Source organism: Marmota monax, unplaced genomic scaffold (assembly GCF_021218885.2).
Source record: "Marmota monax isolate L192 unplaced genomic scaffold, Marmota_monax_Labrador192_F-V1.1 WCK01_AAM20220418_F8-fsc00096, whole genome shotgun sequence".
In the NCBI taxonomy this organism is placed as follows: domain Eukaryota; kingdom Metazoa; phylum Chordata; class Mammalia; order Rodentia; family Sciuridae; genus Marmota; species Marmota monax.
In genome coordinates, this window is record NW_026695236.1 from 202654 (window position 1) to 225631 (window position 22978).

A 22978-nucleotide genomic window follows, 5' to 3' on the forward strand; every position below is an offset into this window, starting at 1 on the left:
CTTCAGTTCTCATTTGTTACATTAACTCTTAATTTTCCTATTTTAATGACATAATATCAATAAATTTTAGCTTCTTACTAGTCATATATTTTAGGATCATATTTTTAGAAACATGCTAAACAATATTTCTGTATTTATATATTATCATAATCATCATCCTCATTATCATTTTTGATGCTGGTTATTGAACCCAGGAACTTGCTCATACTAAGCAATGCTGTACCATTGAGCTGCACCCCAGCTGTGTTATGAATTTTTTTCTCTCAGTAGCAAAAATAATTTACTTAATGCCTTAAAATGTAAAAACCATTGAATAGTTTTCTCTCCATGGTACTTTTAGTTGAATGCTGCATGTAGATTAATTGTGTATTCTGAAACACACTGTAATTTGGTGGGACACAATATACAGGTTTTGACAGCTTCATTGTTCTTCCATTTAGAAATAATCACAAATTGAAACCAACTGGTGCCTCCATCCCCCAAATAAATACAGGCTTATTATGTTCTCTTGTGAAAAAATGGCTCAACATTTTCCCATGTCATTCTGGATTCATGAAACTTTTCTTTTTTCCTATCTGGCAGAGCTTGATTGTACTTTCGATTTTTTTCTAATTTGGTTAGTTTATATTCATGAATGACTATTTAAAATCAGAATCAACAATGAGAGTCTGAAAATTTTTTATTATGTAATTGTGCATTTTAGCAGGAGCTTCTCAAGTTGTCATTTAACAGAATTTATCATGGTTCTCACAGGCAGCACTCAGGCAGTTCTTTAACTGTGTACCTAGGGATTACTTTCATAGTCTTGAGGAAAGTTATTGAACAGTAGGAATTAATATAATTAATACAGTCATGCATCACTCGATATGAGAATATGTTCTGAAAAATGCATATTAGCAATTTCATTATTGCTTGAACATTAGAGAATGTACTTAGACAAACCTAGCTGATTTGCATTAAACACAAGATTTATGAGGCTTCTGCCAGTGTAACATGGAATAGTATTTTATAGCCAACTTACTTTTAATAAATAGAAGGTATACACTATAAAGAAATGATAAAAATAATATTATGTACTATGCATAATTGCACATGCTACACTTTTATATGGCTGGCAGTGCAATAGGTTAGTGGACAGCAGCATCTCCACAAATGTATGACTACTATGTTAGGCTATGACATTACAGCAACTATAATGTTACTAGACAATAAGGATTTTTCAGGTGTATTATGATCTTATGGGACCACCATCATAGATTATAAAGGTAAATGTTCAAATAATAGGCTTATGTTCCTTCTGTTTATTAATTAATAATAGGATGTCTTCATTAATGTTTTAATACTTAAAGTAAGATGTATTTAAAGTTTTTTGAATAAATGCCCAAGATATTTAATAGACTACTTAGAATTCTAAATAAGTATCCGTAATACAGCTCTGAGAAGGAAGAATATAAATATTAGGTAGTTTTGAAAAACTGACTTCAAATTGCATGCTTAAATACTTAGGTGTAAATTGTCACAATGTCTGCAACTTCCTTACAAAGCAACTCCCTTACAGAGCATTCAATATTAAAGATTGTTGAATTTAGGTGATTGATATACATATTTTTATTCTTGTATAATTTTCTGTAGTTTTGTGATTTTTCATAATAAAATGTTGGAAGAAGGGCTGGGATTGTAGCTCAGTAGTAGAGCACTTGCCTAGCATGGGTGAAGCACGGGGTTCAATTCTCAGCACCACACATATCTAAGTAAAATAAAGGTTCATTGACAACTAAAAAAAATGTTGGAAGAAAACTGTAAAACTGTAAATATAATACCATATTTGAGGTAATTCATTCCTTTTAAAATTCTAGGAAAGTTAGAATGCAAGCTCATAACACCAATAAAATTACAAGGATTTACAATGTAATTGGAACTATTAGAGGATCTGTAGAACCTGGTGAGTCATCAAGTTCTTTTAGCAGTTTTTTCAAAGATTAAGTGTAAGAAAATATAAATTTCAGACATCAATTGATATTTTTCTGACTTATTTGCAACTACTAAATTTGGGAAAAATTGTACAACTCTAAAGGTTTTACTTTTTGCTGATTATTTTTTGTGGGAGAAACTCAAGCAGGAGGAAGTTTAATTTAAAGACATACATTACAGATATTTATAATGTATTCAAAGCTTTTGTTTTCCAGACAGGTATGTTATTCTGGGAGGGCACCGTGACTCTTGGGTGTTTGGAGGTATTGACCCAACTACTGGGACAGCCGTTTTGCAAGAAATTGCTCAGAGTTTTGGAAAATTGATAAGAAGAGGTAAGTGATAAGAGAATGTGACTTCCTTATATTTCCTTTATTCCTAGGCAGGTGTACCTAACTCTGTATTTTAACAATGATTACAGGCTGGAGACCTAGGAGAACTATCATTTTTGCCAGTTGGGATGCAGAAGAATTTGGACTGCTGGGTTCTACAGAATGGGCTGAGGTAAATAAGATGGCCAAGGTTCTTATTATTGTTTTGATCAACAAAGAACAAATATATATCTCAGCATGAGCACAGCTAGACTCCATTACTTTATATGGTTTTAATTTGGAGAGTGATTGGAGAGAATTTAAGAAATAGAATTTGTTTTTACTTTCTTATTAGTTTGGCAAAACAGAATAGCCTCTTAGTCAACAAACAAATCTACTCAAATCTATTTGCATTTGTTTTGTGAAAATAAAATCAGTAACTTCAACATTAGGAAGCATTTTTTACATGTAAATTGAAACTAATTTTCAAATTTTTAAAGTTTCCTTGGAGGTCTTCTGGGAAAGTTTATTTAATTAAGATGATTATATTCTGATAATTATTTCACATTTACAAATTCCACATAAAATAGCAACCATAGTTACATTTTGCCTTTTATAACATATATACCATTTGCTAAAGATATATATGTTGTAAAAGGATATATATAAAATGATAACTTTGTAACTTGGATTACTTTAGTAAATCAATTTACTGTGTAGTTTCACAGGTTCATTTTTCCTTGAGAGATGATTGATTTTCATTCATAACTGGCTCTGAATTCTCTAAGTGTCATATGCTCCTTTCTTTTGTTTCTTTCCTATGCCTCCCTATTGAGTAATCTCTAAGTTCTTCTGTGTTTGAGGTGAGCTCATACATTTTTATAAATTTAGGTGCACTGTGAAAGTACTTGCTATCTTTCTACCCTGTATTTAACTTTTGTCAGTCCAGATTGTGTAGAGTTCTTATGAAGCATGCATATGTGTTTTGCATTGTGTTTAGTTTAAAAAAATGCCTCCCTCTTGACTCATTTCCTCTTGCATTATTTTAAATTTATAAAAATAATACAAATCAAGTAATCATGAGAATACAATCATGCACATAGATACTTATCTGATATCACTTATGCTTTGTTGATCATATGCATGTTGTAGATTTTAATTTTTACATTAGTATTCTGAAGGCATGTTGGAAGAACATTACTTTAGATGAATCAAATATTAATTAAGATAATTTATTTTTAGAAATATGTAATTTCTTATGATACATATATATATAAATACACATGTCTGTTTCTTTAATTTCAGAAGCTCAGAGTAAAGACATTTACAACAGAAAGTGATTAATATGTTTTGCATTAACTTATATAAATAGCGATTAAGAAATAATACTTGTTCTAGTTTATTACCAGACTCTTTATCATATTCAACAGCATACTTAACACTTATAAATACACATGAGAAATCTTCTTTATTTCCATTATAAACCTGTTGTAGTGGAAGCTCTGAGTACATTTCTATGTAATGAAAAGGCAGCTATCATCTTGCCTTTGTAGGCAAGAGCAAAGAGGTGACAGTTATTTGGGCCTAGCCATACCGCCTTAAATGTTTTTACTATAACTTATTCTCATGAGGAAGAAAGCTTGAAAGAGAGGTAAAGGGCTCTCTCAACATGTTCCCTTCTGTGTATGTGTGTGTATATGGCAGAATTACTTTTGTTCAAACCTGTCACTCCTTCTTTCCACCATTTTTTTCCTCTGTTCTTTTTTATTTTTCACTTCTTTATATTTTTATTAACATAGTATGAAAATTTTCTATTTTTGCTTTTAAAATGGTAACTTTACATGGGTATTCACTCTTAGTGAATCTCAACAGGAGTGAAGATTAATTCTCAGGGATACCTGTTGATACAGATTTCCAGGCCTCACATTGAGCAGTTCTGATTTAGTATATAGGGGCTGAGTCCCCAGAATCTGGGAACCTCATCCCTACATCTGTTGATTCAGGGAATCAAAGAACCACATATTGAAAATGTTTCTTTTCCTTTGGGGCTCTCTGCTATTAGTATATATATTAGATACTGATTCATAGTAATCTTCTTTCTTGTTTTAATTGCATAATGTTTTCAAACAACCAATTATCAACATTTTCTCAGAAGCTATGGTCACAGGCAGGTGTAAGTATTTTGTTATAAAGATATTTGCAGATCACTCTTCCACAAAACTATTGTGCTTATTTTGTTTATATTTTTATGATAGTAAATACTGTGAATTAACAACTTTGCTTCAACTATAGGAGAATGTAAAAATACTCCAGGAGAGAAGTGTTGCTTATATCAATTCAGATTCATCTATAGAAGGTAAATTTTATTTCATTTTTAAGTAAGATGTTTAGAAAGTAAATTTTACTTAGAGTAATTTTCCTGTATGGTTATTATGCATTATGTGTCCTTTAAGTCTATAAATTCCAACTTATTATCTATTTCAGATATTCTGTTGCTATGAGACTTCTCAGTAATAACTTAATTTTCTATTTTACCATGGAGAAAATAATGATTCATATCAATTATTGGGAATCATAACTAACCTATTGCTCTTAGTTTCTTTGTTATATTTACCATATTTATTTGTCTATCTTGGTCTACTACTTAAACTCTAGTATTAACCACATTTTTGCTATGGATAGATTAAATAAATTTTGGTAAAAATATTCTACGGAATATTTCATACAGAAATATTTTATACAGATATATTTCCTATTTTAAAACAGTTTCTTAAAAAGTATAAAAAGACAGGAATATTTCCTGTATTTATTGGAATATGCACAAACTATTTCCTTTTGAATTTGACATATGTATGTCCCTAGTCTTTTGTTGAATTTTAATTTTTCTAGATGAATGTCAGAGCATACATACATACTCTAATATCTTAATATGTAATATTGAAATGAATGAGTGAATACAGAGGGAATTCTGTAGCCGTATCCTGCTTTTGCCTAAGAGAGATACTGCCATAAGGATGAGGTCTGAATTGTGTGGGAGCTCTTGCCTCAGACACCAAAGGCCATTTACTCCTTTTTCAGCCCAAAATATGTATGGCAGATTCTCCTATTCCTGGAGAGAAAATTCTACCCTCTTTTATTCCATGGGAATGATGCATTTGATATAAAGACTGTTATATCTTATTTAAAATTTTAGAATAATGTTAGAATTAAGCACAATTGAAGTTTCATTGGAAGTATGAAATAGTAGTTTCATTTATTTTTCAGGCAATTATACTCTGAGTTGACTGTACACCCCTTCTTTACCAGTTGATGTATAAACTGACAAAAGAGGTATATAAGATCTGTCTTATTATGTTTTCTGATGAATGGATACATGAATAACACTTTTTTCCCTTAAGTTAGTGGCACTTAATTTTAAGTTGGTGACAGAACATGGTTGACTCATATAAAGGACAAATAAAAACAAAACTTTTAATATGAAATTTACTATGTGACATAAATGTGAAGATAGTATTTCCAGTCTGTTCTTTCTGATAATAGTGCTTATTAATTGTATCCTAACTTATAATGTATAGTAGGCTCAATATTAATCTGACAGAGCATTTTGTTACACTGAAAAGAACATTGAACTGCTACAGAAAAATCTCAGAGTTCAAAAAATTGTGTTTCCCAGCAACTCCTTTCATACAACAAATATAAATTGGGTGGTTACTTTGTCAGGTCTCATAAGATGAAGTTTGGCAGCGACAATGATAAAAGTAGAAGACCATCAAAACTAAAAACTTTGAAAACTAGAGAGGACACAGACTCACCATTTTGCCCTGGCTGGTCTTGAACTCCTGGGCTTGGGCAGTCCACCAGTCTCAGCCTCCCCAGAAGCTAGAACTGTAGAAATACCGTTGTGCCTGGAACCCAGATTGTTTCTAACCTGAGGACTTGGTACTGAGGATTGAACCCAGGGGCACTCAACCACTGAGTCACATCCCCAGCCCCATTTTGTTATTTTATTTAGAGACAAGGTCTTCGTGAGTTGCATAGGGCCTTATTAAGTTGCTGAGGATGGCTTTGAACTTGCGATCCTCCTGCCTCAGACTCCCAAGCCATTGGGAATACGGGCTTGTGCCACCATGCCCAGCAAATATATAGTTTTATAATGGAATAAATTTAGTTGTTTCTGTTCTTAATCACCAGTATTTGATTATCTTTCTAGATGTCTAGCCCAGATGATGGTTTTGAGAGTAAATCACTTTATGAAAGCTGGTTGGAAAAAGACCCTTCACCTGAAAATAAAGGTTTTCCTAGGTAAATCACTTACATTCAGCTTTTCTTCCATAAATTCCCCTCTGCCCCACATTTCCCTAAACATGTAATCCTTATATGTATAATCAATAATTGGAGTGAATTTTTTAATGTGTATATATATATATATATATATATATATATATATATTTTTTTTTTTTTTTTAATTTATTCTGATTTGTTATACATGATGGCAGAATTCAATTCATTTCATATTATACATTTAAAGCACAATTTTCAAGACACTGATTGTACACAGAATATTTTCACACCATTCATGTCTTATACATGTACTTAGGGTAATGATGTCGAACTCATTCCACATCATTCCTACCCCATTGCCCCCTCCTTTCCCCTTCCTTCCCCTTTGCCCTATCTAAAGTTTCTCCATTCCCCCAATTGCTCCTTCCCCAATTGCCATTATTCATCTGTATCTTCATATCAAAGAAAACATTCAGCTTTTGGTTTTTTTGGTGTTGGCTTGCTTCACTTAGTATTATATTCTCTAACTTCATTTACCTGCAAATGCTATGATTTTATTGTCTTTTATTGCTGAGTAATGTTCCATTGTGTATATATACCAAAATTGCCCAATCCATTCATCTACTGAAAGGTATCCGAGTTGGTCCCACAATTTAGCTATTGTGAATTGTGGTGCTATAAACATTAATGTGTCTGTGTCCCTGTAGTATGCTGTTTTTAAGTCCTTTAGGTATAGACCTAAGAGTGGGATAGATGGGTCAAATGGTGGTTCCATTCCCAGTTTTCCAAGGATTCTCCATTCTGCTTTCCATATTGGCTGCACTAATTTGTGGTCCCACCAGCAATGTATGAGTGTACCTTTTCCCCCACATCCTCGCCAACACTTATTGTTGATTATATTCTTAATAAATCCATTCTGACTGGAGTGAGACAAAATCTTGGAGCAGTTTTGATTTGCATTTCTTTATTTTATTTAAAAAAAATTTTTTTTAAATGTATTTATTTCTTTAGTTTTCGGCGGACACAACATCTTTGTATGTGGTGCTGAGGATCGAACCCGGGCCGCACGCATGTCAGGCGAGCGCGCTACCACTTGAGCCACATCCCCAGCCCCTGCATTTCTTTAATTGCTAGAAATGTTGAACATTTTTTTCATAAGTTTGTTGATTGATTGTATATCCTTTTCTGAGAAGTGTCTCTTCAGTTCCTTGGCCCATTTATTGATTGGGTTATTTGTTATTTTGGTGTTAAGGTTTTTTTTAGTGCTTTATATATCCTAGAGATTAGTGCTCTGATGTGCTTGTGGTAAAGATTTGCTCCCATTCTGTAGGCTCTGTATTCACCTCAATGATTGTTTCTTTTGCTGAGAAGAAGCTTCTGAGTTTGAATCAATCCCATTTATTTTTTCTTGGTTTTAATTTTTGCGCTACAGGAATTTTATTTAAAAATTTGGGCACTTCTCAGAGAAGGATATACAATCATTCAACAAATACACGAAAAAATGCTCACCATCTCTAGCAATCAGAGAAATGCAAATTAAAACCACTCTAAGATACCATCTCATTCCAGTAAGAATAGCAGCTACTATGAAGTCAAACAACAACAACAAGTGCTGGGGAGGATGTGGGGAAAAGGGTACACTTGTACATTGCTGGTGGGACTGCAAATTGGTGTGGCCAATTTGGAAAGCAGTATGGAGATTCCTTGGGAAGCTGGGAATGGAACCACCATTTGACCCAGCTATTCTCCTTCTCAGACTATTCCAAAAGACCTAAAAAGTGCATACTACAGGGATACAGCTACATCAATGTTCATAGCAGCACAATTCACAATAGCTAGACTGTGGAACCAACCTAGATGCCCTTCAATAGATGAATGGATAAAAAAAATGTGGCATTTATACACAATGGAATATTACTCAGCACTAAAAAATAACAAAATCATGTCATTTGCAGGGAAATGGATGGCATTATAGCAGATTATGCTAAGTGAAGTTAGCCAATCCCTAAAAAACAAATGCCGAATGTCTTCTTTGATATAAAGGAGGCGACTCAAAACAGAGCAGGGAGGAAGAGCATGAGAAGAAGATTACCATTAAACAGGGATGAGAGGTGGGAGGGAATGGGAGAGAGAAGGGGAATTGCACGGAAGATGGAAGGAGACCCTCATTGTTATGCAAAATTACATATAAGATTATGTGAGGGAGAAGGGAAAAAAAGAGAGAGAAATGTGTAACAGTAGATGGGGTAGAGAAAGGTGAAAGGAGGGGGGGAGGGGGGATAGGAAGAGGATAGGAAGGGCAGCAGAATACAACAGACACTAGTATGGCAGTATGTATAAACGTGGCTGTATAACCAATGTGATCCTGCCATTTGTACACATGGGAAAAGTAAGAATTCATACCCCATTTGAATCAAATGTATGATATATGATATGTCAAGATCATTGTAATGTTTTGAGCAACTAGTAAAAAAAAATAAAAGTTGGGGCCTAAACGGACATGATGGAGATTTGAGTCTACTTTTTTTTTTTCATTAGGTGCAAGGTCTCTGGTTTAATTCCTAGGTCCTTGATCCACTCTTGAGTTGAGTTTTGTGCATGGTGAAAGATAGAGGTTTAATTTCATCGTGTTACATGTGGATTTTCAGTTTTCCAGCACCATTTGTTGAAGAGGCTATATTTTATCCAATGTATGTTTTTGGCACCTTTGTCTAATATAAGATAACTGAAGTTTTGTGGGTTAGACTCTGTGTTCTCTATTCTGTACCATTGGTGACAGGTCTATTTTGGTGCCACGGAGTGAAGTTGATAAAAGCTTTCTTCTCCCAGGTTTTGTTCTGCTAATCATCCAGCACAGCCATAGAGCTATAATCTCTATTATAGGTTATATTTTTTAACCTATAATAGAGCACAGATGGATGTAATTTTGCAAATTTTTAATCAAAATGTTTTTGCTATATTATTAGTCACTATTTGGTATTCTTATATAAAATTTTATTCCAATATGTAGTAGATATACTAATAAAAATATAAATTCCCATGATATTGATGAAGGGAAGAAAAATAAGTAATGGACTATTTGCTTGTAAATTTACTAAGAGGCATTGTTAGCAACCACCAAATTGTATTGACCTGTAATTTTTTTTAGATTTTATATATATATCTATGTAATATTATTATATATATATATAATATACACAGATTTTATATATAGAACATATACACAGATTATATATAAAGATTTTGTATAATATATAATATGTTAATTTTTTCCTCTTTTCATTCATGCAACAGCAGCTTCCTTGAATTTATTGTATATTCATTTTCTACTACAGTGCTATTTCTAATACTCGTAAATGAAGGTGGAAGTTAATAGCCTCATTTCATATCCCAAATCAGTCTTTTGAAAGCTTAAATGTATTTTTTTCATAAAAGTTTCATATCCTTGTTCAACAGAGAGTAGAATACAAAAGATATTTTAAGAGCATCCAAGGCCTCAATCTCAAAACACATCTAATAATCTAGTAGTTTGGAAATATACACTTTCTTTTTCTTTTGGCATTTTTAAAATGTGTTCTAATTAGTTATATGTGATAGTAGAATGCACTTTAACATATCATACATAAATTCAATATAAATTCTCATTCTTCTAATAGTACACAATATAGAATCACACTACTGGTTGTGTAGTCATTTATGTATACAGGGTAATAATGTCTGATTCATTCTCCTATCCTTCCTACCCCTGTATCCTCTCCCCTCCCTTCACTCCCCTCTGCCTAATCCAAAGTAACTCTACTCTTCCCTAGTTGCTGCCTGCTTGCCTTATTCTGAATTAGCAGCTGCATATCAGAGAAAACATTTTGTCTTTGGTTTGGGGGATTGGCTTACTTCACTTAGCCTGATATTCTCCAGCTCCATCCATTTACCAGCAAATGCGATCATTTCATTCTTTAAGACTGAGTAATATTTCATTTTATGTGTGTGTGTGTGTGTATGTGTGTATACACACCACATTTTCTTTATCCATTTATCTGTTGAAAGGCATCTAGGTTGGTTCCATAATTTGGCAATTGTGAGTTGAGCTGATATAAACATTGATGTGATTATGTCACTGTATTATGCTGATTTTAAGTCCTTTGGGTATAAACAGAGGAGTGGGATAGCTGGGTCAAATAGTGTTCCATTCCACGTTTTCTAAGGAATATTCATACTGCTTTCCTAATGCTTGCACAATTTGCAGTCCTACCAGCATATGTGAGTGTACCTTCTTCCCCACATCCTCACCAACACTTATTGTTGCTTGTATTCTTGATAATTGCCATTCTGACTGGAGTGAGATGAAATCTTGGAGTAGTTTTAATTTGCATTTCTCTAATTGCTAGAGATGTTGAACATTTTTTCATGTATTTGTTGATTGATTGTATTTTTTCTTTTGTAAAGTGTCTGTTCAGTTCCTTAACCCATTTATTGACTGGGTTATTTTTTTTTTTTTTTTTCTGTTCAGGATATATAAAGAACTCAAAAACCTTGAGATTAGTACTCTATCTGAAGTGCATGTGCTAAAGATTTTCTCTCATTCTTTAGGCTCTCTCTTCATGTTATTGATTGTTTCCTTTGCTGAGAAAAAGCTTTTTAGTTTGAATCCATCCCATTGATTGATTGTTTTTTTGTGCTTTAGGAGTCTTGTTAAGGAAGTCATCTCCTAAGGCAACATGGTGAAGATTTGGGCCTGCTTTTTCTTCTAGTAGGCACAGTTCTTAATGCAAATATAATATGATATTCTGCTTTATTAGTTCACCATTAGTTCACAGAAAAATTTCACATCATTAGATCATGTATGTATGTGCATATATCTGCATGCGCATATGTACAGTGATTTTAATTATATGCAAATACATATAAATAGATTTGTTTTTTGAATGAAATGAGGTACACATAGATTCTTCATGATCTTAAATATAGATTTCCTTGTGGCAAATTTCATATTGGACTATATGCTCCAATGTAGGCACCATAGCTACATTGCTTTGCACTTTTCTTAGATGCTGAAAATTTGGAAGTTGGCTTCATCACTAGGCTACAAGTTTTGATGACACTGCCAATCTCTGGTTGTCTTCAATGCATATTTATAAATTTATTACAGTAATTTTCCAATGTATGCTAGGAAAAAATTACCTTGAAGGCTATTAGCTTGTACTAATCCTTGTAGTACATACACTACGTAATTTCTTACTACTCTTGGGGCAGGATTCATTAATCATCTGCTTAACTTTGTGTTATCTAATTATATATTCATGTATGTATGTATTTTTATTTATTTTTCCATATTTTACATCTAGAATCAACAAGCTGGGATCTGGAAGTGATTTTGAAGCTTATTTTCAGAGACTTGGAATTGCTTCAGGCAGAGTTCGTTACACCAAGAACAGGGTAAGCCACTTTATTATTTTCAATATATAGCATTTGTGTTAGCTTTCCATTACTGTAACAAATACCTGAGGTGAACAACTGATAGAGAGAGATTATTTGGACTCAGCATTTGGGAGAATTGTGTCCATGGTCAGTGGCATCATTGGTTTTGGGCCTGGTTGAGGAAGCACATCTTGTGGGGAACACATGGTGCAGGAAAGCTGCTGACCTAATTACAGCTGGGAAACCAAGAGGGAAATAAGAATAAGAAGTACTGCCACTATCCTTCCAGGCTATCATGCCCCAAAGACCTAAGACCTCTCACAAAGCCTACTTCTTAAAAGTTCTGCTACCTTCTAGTAGTGCAACCTGAGGACCAACCCTTTAACTCATGGGACTTTGGGGGACATTTCAGATCTAAACGATAGCAACAATGTAATGAATCCACCTTCCATTGGTGAGGAACTGTTTTCTAAGTTGTTTGGCATTGGGCACCAGATAGACAAGTGGCCTGGGAAGAACTCCAGGGATGCAGACAGACTGCCTGCTCTTTTAGATAAACCAGGAAGTAATTTGGATTATTTTGTGAGTATTTCACTACTAGGTTTATTCACTGAAATGGCAATTCACAGAGTAATGCCACATGGTTATCAGTAGTAGGTAATTCATATTCTTTTCTTGATTCAGGGTAAGTTGGAAAAATCTCATCTTCTAGCCAGTTTTATTTATTTTTTCCTAGCCTCATCTTGTAGGCTCTGATGTCCTTTTTCTGAGGAAAATGCAGTCGGAGGATGTATTTTGTTTGAGGGGTACACTAATATTATCTATTGTCAGTAGCCCCTCTTCATATTCCAAATCCTGCCTATCATGAGTCCAGGACTTCTGAGTAAAGAACAGCAAGTTTCTCTTAATTATTAACTTGATATTCTTCTGTTCTGCAGTGTCTATTTTGCATCCTTGTCACCTAAGCACCTGGATGATATAGTTAACTTGGATATAGTCAACATACCATATTGACTTATCTATATTATAAATTAAACCATAAATTACACTGAAGATTACATTAGTAAACACAGATTTTCACAGCTTTTAATCAATTTTTAAATCAAAAGTGCAACACACCAACATCTTGTATGTTGATAATATGTATCCATTATAAAATTGACAGTCCAGAATATAATTAAGAACAAAGAATTAAGCTAGAACAGTTCCAGAATATTACAAAATAGATGTATAAATTCTGTATACTAATATGCCTTATACTTAATACAGTTGACCCTTGAACAACATGGGTTTGAACTGCGTGGGTTCATTTATATGTAGATTTTTTTGGAGATTCACTACAATTTGAAAAATGTACAGATGAATAATGTAGCCTCCCTGTCAGAAAATACACATAAAAGATTAGGTATGTCATGAATACATTAAATGTATTTAAATAATAGTCTGTGTTATTATTTACTACCAGGAAAGTTTATTATAACTATTTAGAATTTATCAAAACCTACACACACAAATGCTTAAGGAGACATGGTATCATTTGCAGGAGAAAGAAATATAAACATGTAAAGAAGTATTAAAATTAATTATAGTCTACACTATACTACTATAATAATTTCATAGCTGTGTTCTATTGTATTGTGGTGAGCTTAAGTGTTGCGAGTATCTTTTTCAAATGCCATATGACACTTATCATCCCTGCATTATCAGTTGTCTCTCCAGTAAGTTGCATAGCAAAATAAAAAGTAATCTTTTATGATTCTCACATATTTTCACTATATAGAATACATATAACACACAAAATATATGATAATTGTTGTTGTTTTCAGTAAGGCTTCCTGTCAATAACAGGATATTAGTAGTTCAGTTTTTGGAGAGTCAAAAGTTATCCTTGAATTTTGAAATATATGTGTGGGGACAAATCAGCATCTCTAACACCAATGTTGTTTAGTGGTCAACTGTACATAAAAGGTGAGCTTTTAATTCATTTTCAAGGCATTTTCACTTCTGTACCCTGTCATCAATTTGAGCAGTTATGTAGTTTCTAAGACCACTACAGATTAGAAACAGACAATTAGAAGGAGAGTGACCAAGACAATTTTTTTTTTTGCTGATACTAAATAAGAATGATAATATGAATGATAACCATATAACAAGGTAGCAGGTGGTAAACTAAACTTAGGATAGGTAGACCTAAGAACTAAAATTATATATATATATATATATATATATATATATATATATATATTCTTATACGATCCTACTATACCATAATTAATGTTCATTATAGTAGCTCTTAATTATATAATAAAGGTTAAATGATTTGGTTATACACTTCTTGGGGAGAGAAGACATTAAATACACCATTATTCAGTTGAATAAATACCTAACTGCCAAGCACCTTTAATTCCCAATTGATGGATAATTTCAAACTGATAATGTGCAGATCGAATATATATTCCTTAATTTTAGCTATTAGAAATACAATAAAGAAAAACTTCAAGCAGCGGCATTTTGAATAAAGGCTGCATGAATATAAAATGAATAAAGGTAAAATTTTAAATCAGTGAATTTTTGGTTGCAATATTTTAGTTAATTAAATTTCAATATTTTTGCTTTATTGTGTTAAAATTCAGGATACATATTAATTCTTCAGTCACTTCTCTTGATAACAAAATATTTTAATTTGAATAAATATCCAATTTTATTTTACACTTGAATCTTCTCTTTTTTAGAAAACAGATAAATACAGCAGCTACCCTGTATATCACACAATTTATGAAACATTTGAATTAGTAGAGAATTTTTATTACCCCACATTTAAGAAACAGCTCTCTGTGGCTCAATTACGAGGAGCACTGGTATATGAGCTTGCAGAATCTATAATCATTCCTTTCAATATTCAAGACTGTGGAACAGCTTTGGAAAACTATGCAGCAACTATCTTCAATTTATCCAAGAAATATGACCAGCAATTGAAAGACGAGGGGGTATCATTTGGTAAGACATTTTATAATCTTTAAGGTAGTGCTTGATGATATTATCTTTTATGATCAATAGATACTGTTTCATTCTAGAATTAGTCATAATTACTTATTTTTCCTAACTAATTCTTTTACACAAAAATAAACATCTTCCAAATTCGGAATCTGATTTAATCTGATGTGTCTAGAATGAATCAATTATGGCTGAGTTAGTGCTACAAGCAGTGGATTGGTAAATATTCCTTATACTATACTGCCTTTAAGAACATTTTTCACTTTTACAAAAGCAAAGTGAAGAAATTATAAAAATATTGAAAAGTAGAGAAGACCACCAGTTCTACTACATATATGTATTAAACATTCGTATCACTGAATATTTCCATTAGTGTTTGTGTAAATGAAGAATTATTTACATAGTTATAAGCTATGTAAATATGTTATAACTATGTAAATATCTTTCTTTTTATAACTGGTCACTCAGTTTTGGTTCTACTTCATATATCTCCTATAAAGTAGGGATTAAAATATAATGTAGAATAGTAGCATAGATTATTGGGTCTGGAAGATTGCCTAAATTAGATCCCAGATCTATCATTTAGTCTGTGTGTTCTTTGGAAAGTTACTTAACTTCTCTGTGCCCCAGTTTTTTGTTTTTTTTTTTTTTAAGAAGTGAAACAATAAAATGAAAGACTATAATATGTCAATGATTATTGTGGAGATCATTAAGTAATACAAAAGCAGTGGTGGTTAGCACTGTGCTTAATAAATGCTGCCTATTATTACTATTTTATTATCACTTTCTTTTATTATTCAGGGGGACTTATTCTTATAAAACAAAATTGTAAAATATGTACTGTTTACTCTGTCGAAAGTGCTGTTATTTCTGAGAGATTGTATTATAAGACTTAGTCAAATACTCAAAGATTAAAACCTTATGTGGGCAAGGAGAAGACAAAATGCATAGGATATTAGAGGATACACAGAGTACTATAGCACAGAAAAGTGTTATGGAGTGGTCATATGTTATTTTAAGTATTATTACATAAGTGTTAGTAATCTTTATGAAGTTACAAAGAATAGAGGTACTTTGATATAGAAATAAAATCAAGCAAAGAAAATACAGAGAATTGTGGTTATATCAATGATTGGGGTATCTCTCTGCATGGTGAAGGAAATGAAGAGATTAAATTAGAGAAATAAGCAGAGTTAACAGGAAGACAGTCCTTGATATTTCTTTGGCTATTTAGCATACAGTTGCCTTTATAAGTGCCCAGATTTCCTTTTGGTGGAATTATGTCTTATCCATTTGTATAAGTCAGGGTCCAATCAAGAGGCATAAACTACACAAGCTCAACAGAAGGGCTCCCTTTAAATGGTATTCATTCTTCTACCAGCTTACCGTGTTTGGGACCTGGTCTGCTCTGTTAATGCCTTGCTCTGCTCTATTTTAGTAATTTCTTCATTGGTGACTCTCCTTCAGATGAAATATTTTCCTATCTTTCAATAGTATTTCTTTTTTTTTTTTTTTTTTTTGATGTGTACTACTTCTTTCACTATTGAAAGTCTTCATTTAGTGCCAGTCAAAAACATTATCTTGGAAAAATGTTTTCAATGAAGAAGAAAAGTCTGATGAATTACCAAATGAATGAACACAAAATTGGCATTCCCTGTCTCCAGTTCTCCATGCCACACAAATTAATTCATTGTGCTATCTTATCTACTGAAAGTGGCTTTTGCCAAAATTGTCATTGACCTGAGTCACTAAATTCTAGGAAAACATTTCCATTCTTATCTTGACTTCAGTACATTTTTCTTTTTCTTTTTTCCAATACTGGGGATTGTGCCCAGGTAGCTTTACCACTGAACTACATCCCCAGTCCTTTTTATGTTTTATTTTGAGTTAGGGTCTAAGTTGCTGAGACTGGCCTTGAACTTGAGATCCTACTGCCTCAGGCTTCTCAGTCACTGGGATTACAGGCATGTGCCACTGTGCCTTGTAACTTCTGTTAAACAGTTAAAATTAAAAACTTCAATACTCTCTTCCCTCAGTTTCCATCACATCTGTTATTATTTAAGCAAGATTTAAAACACAAGTAAAATTGAAGAAAATCTAGGATGAAAAGACCCTGTTTTTCATTCTAAATGTGTTTATATTGAAGGTACCAATTATCAGAGTGACCTAATAGAAATCCTGTTGTCTGAGCTGTACATGCTCTATCTATAAAATGAATACTTTATGTTATACTTTGTCTGAATAACAGAATGATGCAAATAGCAAAACAATAATGTATTGCTTAGAAGCCGGGTGCAGTGGTTGGTGTATGCCTGTAATCCCAGACACTTGGGAAGCTGAGAGAGGAGGATCACACATTTGAGGCTAGCCTCAGTAACTCAGCAAGACCCTGTCTCAAAATTAAAAATAAAAAGGGCTGAGGATGTCGCTCAGTGGCAAATCAACACTGGGTTCAATTCCCAGTATCCATCAATCAACTCCTGCTTAGAAAACATGAAAAAAAATAAATTGTAGCATTAAAGAAGTCCTGAGAACCTAATTTGTAAACTAAAGAAAAGTTTAACCCATCAAACCTGATCATTGAGTCTGGATATATCAGTTTGTCACAGGTTGCCTTTTGAGTAAGATCTTAAATGTACTGCTTGGAAATTAAAATTGAGTCAGGCTCAGTGTTACACACCTATAATCCCAGTGGCTCAGGAGGCTGAGGCAGGAGGATCAAGAATTCAAAGCTAGCTTCAGCAAAAGCAAGGCGCTAAGCAACTCAGTGAGACCCTGTCTCTAAAGGAAATACAAAATAGGGCTGGGGATGTGGCTCAGTGGCCAAGTACCCCTGAGTTCCATCCCTGGTGCCAGAAAAAAAAATTGTTATTGTTTTAATCCTGTAACAATTATAGGGATTATCATTTATTTATAGCTATATATTCAGTGTTTTATGTGGAGTAATTGTCCTAATAAAATATATTAAAATGAATATATAAAGGAATGAATATTGGCTTTGAGTAAATTATAGGTCAAAGAATTATCTATATTCTAAATTTTTGAGTGGTAATTTCCTTAAGAATAATTTTAGCCATTTAAAAAATTTCATACAATATTTTTGGTGATATATTCTAATACTTTTCATGAATCTACAAGAAGGTTCAGTAACAAAATAGTTTCAGCATCTATTCCTTCACATTAGTGTGGAGAGGACAGAAAAATGAAATTAAAATATGACTCACTAATGCCTGTAATTTCTTTTTTCTACTTAAAAAAAGACTCCTTGTTTTCTGCTGTAAAAAACTTCTCAGAGGCTGCTTCAGATTTTCATAGAAGACTTACAGAAGTTGATCTTAATAAGTAAGTTTCAGATGCCTACTGTTTTGAAGAATAATCTGGTTTCAGGAATGAACTGTTTTCACTCCCTTAAGCATTCAGCTCTAAATCACTGCTATTCAAATTATGGTCTGCAAATCAATAGCACACCATTACCTACAAGCTTGTTAGAAAGGCAGAAATCAGAGCCCACCATAGAGAATAAAATTTGACATAGAGAATTAAAATTTGCTTTTTAAAAAGAACTTCAGGTGATTTAGGAGATACTGTTGTAAATGGAAGTCTAAACACTCATTCCAATACAAGGGCCAGAAACGTGTTTTTAGGAGTTTGTGTTGTTTAGCTGGTATTCATTCATAGCTTTATGGGTTTAAGTGCATTTGTACTCTATTTCATTATAGTCCTTTTCCAACACTTCTATGCATCAATTTATAACTCTTTCTTTATCAGATTCATATAACTTGTTGCCAGTTTTAGCTTGAAAATAGTTTAAAAGTTATATTCAAAGTAAAACATTATGTAATAAACATAAATTGCTCCACATTATAGTCCATGACATTACGTTTTCAGACTTAATCAGAAAACAGAAAGCTTTGCCAGTCATTTTTTTTTTCTTTTTTCTTTTGGTACCTGGGATTGAACCTAGGGGTGCTTTACTACTGAGCCACATCCTCAGTCCTTTTTTGTATTTTTATTTAGAGACAGGGTTTCCTGAAGTTATGTAGGGCCTCATTGAATTGCTGAGGCTGGCTTTGAACTTCTAGTCCTCCTGTCTTAGCCTCCTGAGCTGCTGATATTACAGGCATGAGCCATCACACCTGGCTTTGTCAGTCATTTTAAGGAGACTTTCTTCTCCTTTGAATTGTAGGAGTGCCCAGGGAACTCAAGATGACAGTCTGAAAATTTCAAGTGCAAAAGGAATTCCCAGCCCACTGTTTCCTTCCCTTCTTGTGGACTCCTAAAACCTTCAGTCATTGTTTGCTATTCTGCCTTTATTTGGCTCCTTTCTTCCACAGTAGGCTGAGTGACTTGTCAGGAACAACTTGGTAGTTCACCCTGTACTATCCAAAATGCCTAGCTGACTGTCTTCCAGTTCTTTTTGATCATCTTGTGGCCTTGAAAAACAAATCATTACCAGTAGGACTGTTATTATAAATGCCGGAATGATGACCTTGCTATGTAGTTTATCATGTAAAGCAGTACTGGATTAATATGCATTTTTGTTAAAAAGAAAAATATATTGATTTTAATTATTTTTCCATGTCATCTTTATTTAATATTATTTTAAATATGGTTCTATAGTAAAGGTTTTAATTACATATTTCTTGTTCTCAAAGTCCCATTGCAGTGAGAATTATGAATGACCAATTGATGCTTCTGGAAAGAGCATTCATTGATCCTCTTGGTTTACCAGGGAGACAGTTCTATAGGTAAGGAAAACAGTAGGGAATCCACTAAAGGGTACCAAATACCTCACTTTGACAAGAAAAAAAATACCCAAAGTCTGCTGTAAACTGTTATTATTAAATGAATAGAGGGTGATTATGTATACTGAAAGAAACATGGGCATATTATGCATCTAATACTAGTATAATACATAATACCAAAAAATTACACATTTTTCTACAAATGGTGAGGATTGAATAAGAACTCTTATAACAAAATTATCAAGCCAAAGAATTTAAAAGGAGATCTTAGAGAGTTCAGCTAGTTGAACTATCTACATGAATCCTTACAGATTCTCAGTTAACATATACAGGATGGGAAGCTTACTTCATGAGGAAGTCCAGTCTGTTAGAGAAGGTCTCATTATTACAAAACTTTCTTCATAAAGATCTGAAATCTATTATTCTGTAATGTTCTCCCTTTGACCCAGATCTTTTCTCCAAAGTAGAGTAACATTTCCATATAACATTTTAGGTTTTTTAAAGATGGCTGCCATGTTCCTATAAAGAAATATAATGGTTTTCTTTTTGTATATCAGTCATATTTTCTCAAGGTCCTTTGTAAATTATGGTTTCTTGTGGAAATTAGAAAGGTCCTAAAATGTAAAGTCGTAAAATATATGATCAAGTTCACTTACAGATGTGAGATTTAGTTTAAGTGGCTTCCATGGCTTTCCCATCTCAATTAAGATGATGTTAATTGCTAAGGCTATCTATCAACAAATAACATGCCAAAAATTGTTGTATACATTACCTTCCTAAATATCAGTGATTATTATTAACATTTAAGTAATTATAAGAAGTTTATGGAGCCCAGCTCTGTCACGTAGTAAGTGTGAGCAAGGCAAAATTAAAGAAGCATACACTCAGTACATGGCAGTTAGTTTTATAAATTGTAAATAAAAACATAAATGTTTACTCATGCAAATGAAATAGGGCAATTAGTTAAGTATATAAATCAAAAAGTTAAAAACAATATAGTCTTGTTATTAGTCTCTTTAAATTTCTATTATTTATAATGAAACACCTATTATTTTAAAATATAAAAATATCAGTCTTTATAGGATCATATAGAAAAAAAAAGAGACAAGGCATTTTCATCACTCCCTCCTATATTTCACTCAGTCCCACTATTTACAGAAAAATTCAGTGTTTATTGGGAATTTCTTTACACACACACACACACACACACACACATATGAATATGTAAAATGTGTATCATTATAATCTGTATATATGGTTTACATGTAAGTATGCATAAATTGTATTCATGTATATATGTATACATTTACTTATAATACACATATTGTCTGCATACATATACATGCACACATTATAATATGAACATTTCTTTACTTAAAGATAAATGGAACCATATAGGAGTTTACATATTTTTTTTCCCTTAATAATCTCTTCTAGCTTTCTATGTTACTGTATAGTTTTGCTCTTTTCATCTGCAGCCTACTGCTATATTATATGGCTCACATTTTATAATTTATCTTATTTAAATTATTATTATTTTTTTTAGTTGCAGATGGACACAACACAATACCTTTATTTGGTGCTGAGGATCAAACCCAGTGTCTCACATGTGCTAGGCAAGCACTCTACCACTTTGAGTCTTTTCTCCCAGTTATTTATTACTATAGGACATAATAAATATATATGGAAGTAAGTCATTGTTGTGTCCTATTTGAACTATTACTATCTGCATAATTAGGACTTGGGATTTCAGGGTCTAAGGACCAACACATTTTAAAATTTGATGAGGTTACTACAACCTAATCTCCAAAAAAATTACACTGATTTTTTAATTTTATTTTTTGGTACTGGGGATTGGACTCAGGGGTGCTTTTACTATTTTGAGACAGGTTCTTGTTAAGTTGCTGAGGCTGGCCTCAAACCTATGATCCTTCTTCCTCAGCCTTCTGAATCACTGGGATGACAAGTATATGCCACTGTGACTGGCCTACACTGTATTTTTTAAAATACATTTTTGACTATTAACTAAATATTAAAAGTATATTCTAAAGTAGTTACATTATGGAGTTTGTCTACTGCAGTGGTATAGGAATAATTTTTCTGTGTATGAATGTAAAGGTTACTTTATTAAGTGAATATATAATGTATTGCACCCTTTCACTTTCCCAAATAACTTCTGAAGTGAATATAGTTATGGTACTAATTCATTTCCATTTGTTTTAAATAATAAGAATATTTTCTTTTAGGCACATCATTTTTGCTCCAAGTAGCCACAACAAATATGCTGGAGAATCATTTCCTGGGATTTATGATGCTATGTTTGATATTGAAAATAAAGCAGACCCTCACTTGGCCTGGACAGAAATAAAGAAACATATTTCTATTGCAGTTTTCACAATTCAAGCAGCAGCAGGAACACTGAAAGAAGTGTTATAAGAAGGCATCAGCTAAGTGAATAACTATTAAATGTGTTGCTGAAAGTCTGAGGATGAAGTTAGTCTTGTTGATTGCCTGTGAAGCCAGAGTGTTCTAAAATCTTGATTTTTAAATGTCTACCAACAGATAAATGGATAACTTGTGGGAATACATATCCATAAGGGAATACTACTCAGCATTAAAATTAAATGAAGCAATGCTACTGGCAGACATTGTTGAGTGACAGAAGCTAGGCATAAAAGAGTACATAAGGCAAAACCATTTACATGAAGAAGTGTTAAACTAGATATAAATTGGTGATTGGACAAACGACCGGAGGGAAAGGGTGATCACAAAGATGTATGGAAAATCTTTCTTGGATAAATGCGTTTTCTGTATCTTGAGCTGTTACAGCAGTGTACACATTTGCCATACCTCATCAAACTAAAAATGTCTACATCTTACTGTATGAAAATTATGCCCTGGTAAATTTGACTACAAAAAAATAAAGGTCTGGTAGAAAAACTGGGATAGCACATCTTCTCTTGTAAAATTACCAAAGTAGTGCCAATTGTCAGAAAAAGTCAATAGTATCTAAACTTTTGATAAATTCAACTCTACTGAATAAATACATAAATCTAATAGGTGATGAGATAGCTGCCCCAAAGTTCCAATCTAGCTTCTATAAAGCATATCAGCATCTGCAAGCCTTTATGAAGTCACAGAATTACAGGTGAACATAATTAAGTTTCAATTAGCTTGACTGTTCAACTAGGTTACCAAAAAGAGTTGAGAATCAAAAATTAGAATGGATTTATTGGCATTCACAGGCAAGTAAGGGACAAC

General features: G+C 32.8%; 1 protein-coding gene across 1 annotated transcript in view; it reads left to right on the forward strand.

Annotated features, from left to right (window-relative positions):
- LOC124089347 (N-acetylated-alpha-linked acidic dipeptidase 2-like) overlaps positions 1 to 22661 on the forward strand; it is a 43724-nt gene extending 21063 nt beyond the window's left edge. The window contains 12 exon segments of the mRNA XM_058577352.1: positions 1857 to 1942; positions 2187 to 2306; positions 2393 to 2475; positions 4575 to 4638; positions 5547 to 5559; positions 5561 to 5612; positions 6493 to 6584; positions 11906 to 11996; positions 14711 to 14975; positions 18233 to 18314; positions 19628 to 19720; positions 21964 to 22661. Coding sequence (XP_058433335.1) covers positions 1857 to 1942; positions 2187 to 2306; positions 2393 to 2475; positions 4575 to 4638; positions 5547 to 5559; positions 5561 to 5612; positions 6493 to 6584; positions 11906 to 11996; positions 14711 to 14975; positions 18233 to 18314; positions 19628 to 19720; positions 21964 to 22153 — 1231 coding nt within the window. The 3' untranslated portion in view covers positions 22154 to 22661.
- Positions 22662 to 22978: the final 317 nt, after the last annotated feature.